This window comes from Carassius gibelio, chromosome B23 (assembly GCF_023724105.1).
Source record: "Carassius gibelio isolate Cgi1373 ecotype wild population from Czech Republic chromosome B23, carGib1.2-hapl.c, whole genome shotgun sequence".
Lineage (NCBI taxonomy): Eukaryota > Metazoa > Chordata > Actinopteri > Cypriniformes > Cyprinidae > Carassius > Carassius gibelio.
In genome coordinates this window covers 11,432,098-11,439,261 of record NC_068418.1, presented here as the reverse complement: position 1 = coordinate 11,439,261, position 7,164 = coordinate 11,432,098, and the positions used below count along the sequence as shown (strand labels likewise).

The 7,164-nt window shown below is 41.4% G+C and overlaps 2 protein-coding genes across 4 annotated transcripts in view; one reads left to right on the top strand and one right to left on the bottom strand.

Moving 5' to 3' along the window:
* Positions 1 to 171: 171 nt before the first annotated feature.
* On the top strand, positions 172 to 4,374 carry LOC128011068 (proteasomal ubiquitin receptor ADRM1-like). 2 transcript variants are annotated; one of them, XM_052593125.1, is made up of 10 exons: positions 172 to 332; positions 770 to 984; positions 1,062 to 1,178; positions 1,341 to 1,464; positions 1,919 to 2,002; positions 2,102 to 2,174; positions 2,266 to 2,525; positions 2,632 to 2,789; positions 3,891 to 3,993; positions 4,156 to 4,374. In XM_052593125.1, the coding sequence occupies exons 2-10, from the start codon at positions 775 to 777 to the stop codon at positions 4,257 to 4,259; spliced, it is 1,233 nt and encodes a 410-aa protein (XP_052449085.1). In that variant the 5' UTR covers positions 172 to 332; positions 770 to 774; the 3' UTR covers positions 4,260 to 4,374. The 2 variants fall into 2 exon arrangements, with proteins under 2 accessions (XP_052449085.1, XP_052449084.1); XM_052593124.1 differs by having other exon boundaries at positions 1,916 to 2,002.
* Positions 4,375 to 4,413: 39 nt separating this feature from the next.
* The window catches only part of LOC128011066 (laminin subunit alpha-5), a 69,437-nt gene continuing 66,686 nt past the window's right edge, over positions 4,414 to 7,164 (bottom strand). For both annotated transcript variants that reach the window (XM_052593117.1, XM_052593118.1), the window contains exons 76-80: positions 6,632 to 6,779; positions 6,412 to 6,542; positions 6,207 to 6,300; positions 5,126 to 5,245; positions 4,414 to 5,004 (exon numbers count right to left, since the gene is read on the bottom strand). In XM_052593117.1, the coding sequence (XP_052449077.1) occupies positions 4,856 to 5,004; positions 5,126 to 5,245; positions 6,207 to 6,300; positions 6,412 to 6,542; positions 6,632 to 6,779 (642 nt within the window). In that variant the 3' untranslated portion in view covers positions 4,414 to 4,855. The remainder of the gene's footprint in view (positions 5,005 to 5,125; positions 5,246 to 6,206; positions 6,301 to 6,411; positions 6,543 to 6,631; positions 6,780 to 7,164) is intronic.

Sequence of the window (7,164 nt, the reverse complement as noted above, 5' to 3'; positions counted from 1 at the left end):
CTCTGTCGTGAAAATTAATTCGAAGAAACGATATCCTCTGTAAAAAGTACTAATAACGTTTTTTCCATCATAGTAAAATGTACAGTGTAGATGTTGCATCGAGGTGAGTGTGCACAAAATGAAAGGGGCACTGTCTGCACCAGAAGGACGCGTTATTCAGCCAATCAAATGCTTCCTTACACACGAACGTGACCAATAGGAACACTGCTTACAGGATACAGGAAGTCTCACGCCACTTTCACCAGTCTATCTATCTGCAACTCTTCAGCGAGTGTCCCTTAAAAGACCCACATCTGCTGCAGGAATCCACGAAAGACTTTACATATACACCGGTATGATACACTTTTATCATAATATGTTATTGTCAGATTTAACGCGGCGCGATGCGTTTAAATACGCACCGGAAACAAAATGCGCAGTCACGGTTTAAATGGCAGCTAATGCTAATTGAGTAAAGCGCTTCAGAAGCCAAACAAACATATGATTAATTCTTCAACCTGAGGGTGAAACTGTTAATGATGGTGCTAGATATATCTTAAGTTAATATGTAAATGTATCTTTGTACATACACAATCCAGTTGGTGTCTTTCGAAGCTAGCTAGAGTGCTAATAAATCTTGCTGAGTAACTGTGCTCATATCCGTTAGCTTTGTGTTGTTTATCACACTCGTGATGAAGCCGAGCTCTGAGCTCTTTGATAAAACCGGTTTATGTGAATTCAGAAAGCGCTTGACATAATGTTTTCTCTGTTTGTGTTGTCTGTCCGGCAGTGAGGATGTCGTCTGGAGCTCTGTTCCCCAGTCTGGTATCTGGCTCCCGCAGCTCATCCAGTAAATATCTGGTAGAGTTCAGGGCAGGTAAGATGACCCTGAAGGGCAGCACAGTGACCCCAGACAAGCGCAAAGGCACTGTCTACGTCCAGCAGACAGACGACTCTCTCATCCACTTCTGCTGGAAGGACAGGACCTCTGGAAATGTGGAGGATGTAAGAGCTGCTAGCATGCAACCGATGATGTTTCATATGGATATATCAGAGTATGATTGTTGATTTTCGTATTTTAGGATCTGATAATATTCCCGGATGACTGTGAGTTCAAGCGGGTGAACCAGTGCACTACTGGACGCGTGTATGTGCTGAAGTTCAAGGCTGGCTCTAAAAGGCTGTTCTTTTGGATACAGGTGAGTAAAAGATTGCTGATGCTCACGATGCATGCTGACATGCAACATTTCAGATTTGCTTTGTCAGAATATAACAAAGTGATGCACTTAAGAGGAAACTGTGAAACCTGATCGGCTCAAGTCAACTTTGTGCATGCTGTTCCATCTCTCATATCTCTTAAGGAGCCGAAAACCGATAAAGATGAGGAGTACTGTCGCAAAGTCAACGAGTACCTGAACAACCCGCCCATGCCAGGCGCTCTGGGCAGCGGAGGAGGTGGAGGCCACGAACTCTCTGCTCTTGGTGGTGAGTGACAGAAGATGGAGAACATGCATCTGACTTTGGGCCTGTCCTAATACTCACACTTGCAGTCTTGGCTACTCGAGAGCGTGTGTGTATACGAGTCAGGGATGCATACTTGGCACTTTTCAGAAAAAAATCACAATGGTTTTTTTGTACGAGTATGCAGATTAGTTGATTTGTTAATCAGGTTTTGAAATTGGGCTGGAGGTTAGGGTGGTTTTGAATTATATTAGTTGAATTTAAAATAAAAATCCACATTCGAATCCGAATTCTAGGTGTGCGTTGAGGCAGCCTGTGATGATCTGAACGTAAACAATGTTTTTCCGCATGGTGCTGCAGACGTTGTTTATGTCCAGTGGAAGTTCAGCGACTGCAGGTGTCATTTTTGGGACAGACTCATTGTCAAGAAGAGTACTAAGTGAATTTCCCTTTTGTCCATGTTATTTTCTATAAGGAGAAGGTGGTCTGCAAAGCCTGTTGGGTAATATGAGTCACAATCAACTCATGCAGCTGATTGGACCAACAGGACTGGGTGGACTTGGTGAGTTTTATCACTAGCTCTTTATTTTAAAGTAATATTCTACGTCCATGATTGTAAATGCTATTTGAAGTGGGTAAGGATTGTTCTTTTTCACTAAAGGTGCTCTGGCTGGTCCAGGTCTGGCCGGTCTTTTGGGCAGTGGAGGTCCCGCTGCCAGCAGCTCAACCTCGAGGTACATCTTTTGAGTTCTCCGTGCTTATTTCTGCTGCTGTGGTCACACATCTTACTGATCTGATTTTATTATCTCTCTTCTGTATACATAGCTCCCGCAGCCAGTCGGCAGCAGTCACTCCTTCCTCTGCATCGGCCGCCCGTCCCAGCTCCACCCAGGCTCCCACCACACCCGTCACCCCTGCTGCTACCTCCACCAGCTCTCCCACCGTGACCCCCACCACCCCTGCTGCCCAGACTCCCTCCGTGCCTGCGGGAGCCCCCTCCAGCACGCAGCCCATTCAGCTGAGTGACCTCCAGAGCATCCTGGCCACCATGAATGTGCCTGCCATGGCCGCAGAGGGGCCGGGAGGTGAGACTCTGACAACTCCTTTTAGAGATCGACTGATATGGATTTTTCTCTAGCCGATGCCGGCTGTATCCCATTCTCTAATATGCTGTGCATTGCTCCTCTGCAGTGGACTTGGCGAGTGTGTTGACCCCTGATGTCATGGCTCCTATCCTGGCTAACGCTGAAGTGCAGCAGAGACTGCTGCCGTACCTGCCGTCAGGAGAGTCGCTCCCGCAGAGCGCCGAAGAGATCCAGAGCACTCTGACCTCTCCACAGTTCCAGCAGGTCACACTCATGCTCAGAATGCACTCAAATCAGTGGCTGTTATTGATGATCACCGTATTATGGTCAAATTCCTGGTAGAATTTTGTTGTGGGTCAAACTGAATCTAATGGGATTCATTATAATTTACCAAAATCAAATTATGAAAGAAAAAAACTGAAAAACTTTAACCCTATGGTGCTGTTCGGGCATTTTTGACCAAAAATATTGTATTTTATTTTTTCTTAATCCATCAGAATTATATGAAACTTGGTAAAGGTTTTGGCAAAACACCAAGTATAGACATTATTAAAGGTAAAAAGTAAAGTACCATAAAATCCCCTAAAATACAAACAAATAAGCAACACTTATATATTTATATATATATATATATATATATATATATATATATATATATATATATATATATATATATATATGCATCGAAATAATATATAATGCATTCATTTCACTGAAATAAAAAAAACAACATTGAAGTCATTTTTTGACTTCCATGCGAGTAGCACCAATGGGTTACAAATAGTTCACCCAAAAATTAAAATAGTCATCAATCATTCACCCTCATATTGTTTCAAACCTATTTTAATTTCTTTGTTGAACACAAAAGAAGATAATTTTAAAGAACCGAACAGTTGTTGATCCCCATTGACTTTCACAGAAGGGAAAGAAATCCTATGGAAGTCAATGGGGACCATCAACAGTTTAATGACCAGCATTCTTCAAAATATCTGCTTTTATGTTCAATATAAAAGAGAAATTCCTAAAGGTTTGGAATGACATGAGGCAAAATGCAACAATTTTCATTTATGGGTCAACTTTCCTCTTAATGCTGGTTGCCACACATCATAAAATGGAAAAATAAGTTCAAGATGAATTATAAAAGGGTAGTAACAGTCCTTTATGATTGCGTGAGCCGTATTTGAAGTGGTGTTGGCTGAAAACAATGCTTCGCAGAAGACCAATTTGTCATCAATGAATTATGGCATTTTGTTTATTTTATGAAAATTTACAGAAGCAGTTTGTGGGAATCTCCATAAATGTTTGTCTTGGGCTTGTGCGTATATTCAGCTTTGATGTGAACCTGCTGTGTGTGTGTGTGTGCAGGCGATGAGTATGTTCAGCAGTGCTCTGGCCTCGGGTCAGCTCGGCCCTCTCATGAACCAGTTTGGTCTGCCCTCTGAAGCAGTGGACGCAGCTAATAAAGGAGGTGAGATGTGCGGCTTATCAATCAGCAACATAAAATCTGAATTCAAAATGTATATGAACTTATACGGTAAAGTGCATATCCTGAATTCAGTTTTCACTATTAGTAACAACTACTTCATGTTTGCTACCCACAAGCACTTATTTGCTTTGTCCTGGTGTTCAGATGTAGAGGCGTTTGCCAAGGCCATGGAGGGCAGTGATAGCAAGACCGATGACGGCGAGCCCAAAGACAAGAAAGATGATGACGAGGACATGAGCTTGGATTAGAACAAGCTTCTGAAGTGTTAGTCCCATGCTAGTCTGGGTTGTTTGCCTGTACTCTTATTGATCCACGCATGTGTTTTGTATGTCCAAAGCTACACTATTAAACAACTGAAGCTTGTGCATCTGTGAAGTTGATCAGCATGAAATCAGAGTGACAAAACATAAAGGAAATGTTTATTGCTATTTAAAAATACAGCCGAGGGAATCTGACAAAATATCAAGTGACAAAAATAATATTTCTTGAGTTTTCAACTCCAGTGATTTTACACAATACACAATGAATCCCTATGGCACATGGGAAATCCACATTCAATTGCCCTCCAGTGTTTTTAAACAACTAAATATTTAATGGTCATATGATTGTATCAATGAAATGTACTAATTAAAACTGGAACGATCTCTATTCCTCTGGTCCCTGCCGTTCTGAACATTATAGTTTATCAGTGGCGTATCGGCACTTACAGTGCGTCTTAGTGAAACTACCTACACAGGTATCATGAAAGTTAAGATAAATATCAGTTAAATTAAACGCTAAGCAAACCCACCACCTGCTGATTTGATAGTGTGAGAAGAGTATGTAGGGTTAATGCAGCTGAGGTCTATAGTGCAGGGCAGCCCTGCGTCCCCACAGATCCAGACACTGACAGAGGTTTGGACAGCATGACAGGCCTGTGGTTCAGGACGGTTCTCCTCACACATCCGTGGGAAGAGAGGACGGTGGACGGGAGACCTGGCACCGCTATGGTCTCTGCACACAAGACGACCACCGCACCTCATTTATTTCAATGTAAGATTTCATTCATTCAGCTTTAATAATTGTACTTGACAGGAATTATAAATCTAGATTTGGTAGCGTTGAGATGTCATACCTGGCACGCCGCCCAGATAAACGGTCTCTTTGCCCCCATTTGATCTGCTGGGTTTGGGACCCACTCCATGTTCACTCGCCGCATCCACGTGTAGCTGGATGACGTTGCTCTTCTTCACAACTAAAATCACAAAAATGCAATTTATATTTTAACTATTGCCGTCAGTCAATTAAAATGTTTAATCTAATTAATTAGCTGGTGGGATAAATTAATCGAATTAAAATTGGCTGTGTTAAAATACCCACAAAAGATCATTTCAAGCTATTATTGTGTTACAAGAGAAAAAATCAAGTAGACATCACAATAGTAGGTTTAGAAATGTTTTTTTTTTTTTTTAAATTTAAGTCGCCATAAAATTTAATACACATAAACGTTTAGGCTGCAATGGCCTAAAGGGACACCGTTATGGTTTCCAGACCATAAAACATAAAAGATGTTGTTCTATCCCTTTAATGTCTTTTTTTATTTGTCTATTTATTTATTTCAAATAAATAAAATTACACTCTAAAGAAGATAGTAAAACTGCCAGCAGGTGGCGGTAAATGTCTTTGCGATTTTTTTTTTCTTTGTTGATTCACACGATTTGTTCAAAACACGTTGGCAAAATGAGCAAAAAGACAACACTGTGTTTAAAATATAACAATATTAATTGAACTGTTGTATAAAATCCATTTGGACTCGGTATTCGGACATAAACAGCACTCGTCTGATATTGCTTTCACTACTCATGTGATATAAATATGAGAAAAAAACTCATACGGGGCATTTTTTGCCCCAGTATCTTGAATTTTACTGCCTTTTATTGAGTTGTTGCCCTGCATCATATGTGAACAGTCCACTGTGTGAAATGTAAGATGACGTACAGGTGTGGAGGGCGGGGCCAGTGCCTTTACTGCATTTAAATATTTAAATCGCATTTTTTAAACGAATTATTTAACGTGTTAAACTGAGAGCCAAGTAAAGTTACTAATGCTAATAATGATATTACATTTAAATGTCTTAGGTTTCCAAATATTAAAAATTACAAGGAGGACAAACTGGTTAAGTGCAGTGTGATTGTTAGTGTTTTAGAGAGACTCACTTGCAATAGTGTGCCATCCTCCATCACAGAGAGACTCTTCTGGTTTGAGACTGACTGAAAACTCTCCACTGCCGCTGTTCACCAACACAGTCACCTGCAGAGAACAGACAGACACTTCAAACTGCTGTACGGACACGTCCCACTGACCCTATATGACTTCCCTGTTGAGTTATTGCATGTGTATGTGTGAGTGCATGTGTGTCACCTGGCCCTGGTTCAGATAGAGACTCAGCTGTTGAGTTTTCTTGGCTCCAGCGTGCAGCAGGAGTCCCGAGTCCGAAACAAGACGCACTTCCAGCTGGATCTCGAGGTCCCGGGCCAACACCAGCGATTCGTCTAGCATGACAGAGAGGAGCTATAAACAAAGTGTGCTGTACAGCATCTGTCTGAATTCGGTCTGAAGCGTGTATGATTGGCTGGCTCACCGATGGTCAGATATCCTCCCTGGCTGGAGAAGTAAACCCCGGGTTGGAGGGGCTGCTGGTAACAGGGTGTCACTCCCACACTGTGAGAGGGGCTCTGTGATGGCACCTCGTTCAGACTCAGATCCCGCACACAGCCAACAAAACCAGCCTGAAAGATAAGAACGCACAGAAAGACAGAAAAGTCAAGGTCACAAAGACATGTATCTGTGATTATGTTCAGACAGATCCCATCCAAAACACAGAGAGCTACCCACCAAAACAGCTTTTTAGGGTACCATGAGTGCACTCCTGAACTGAAGGCTGCTCCAAACTTTATCATTATCATTATCATCAAATATATCCTTAATGAGTGAGACAGTTTCAAAATGCATTGCGTTGAGTTCAGTGGAAAAAACCGTGACCTATTAATATTCAAAATAAAACTTTAGATTAAAAACATGGTAATTTAAACTCTAATAAAATCCATTCTGAATTTAGTTTTTATGTAATAAAATTATATAATTGTTTGTCAAATAAAACATTGTGAATCAAGA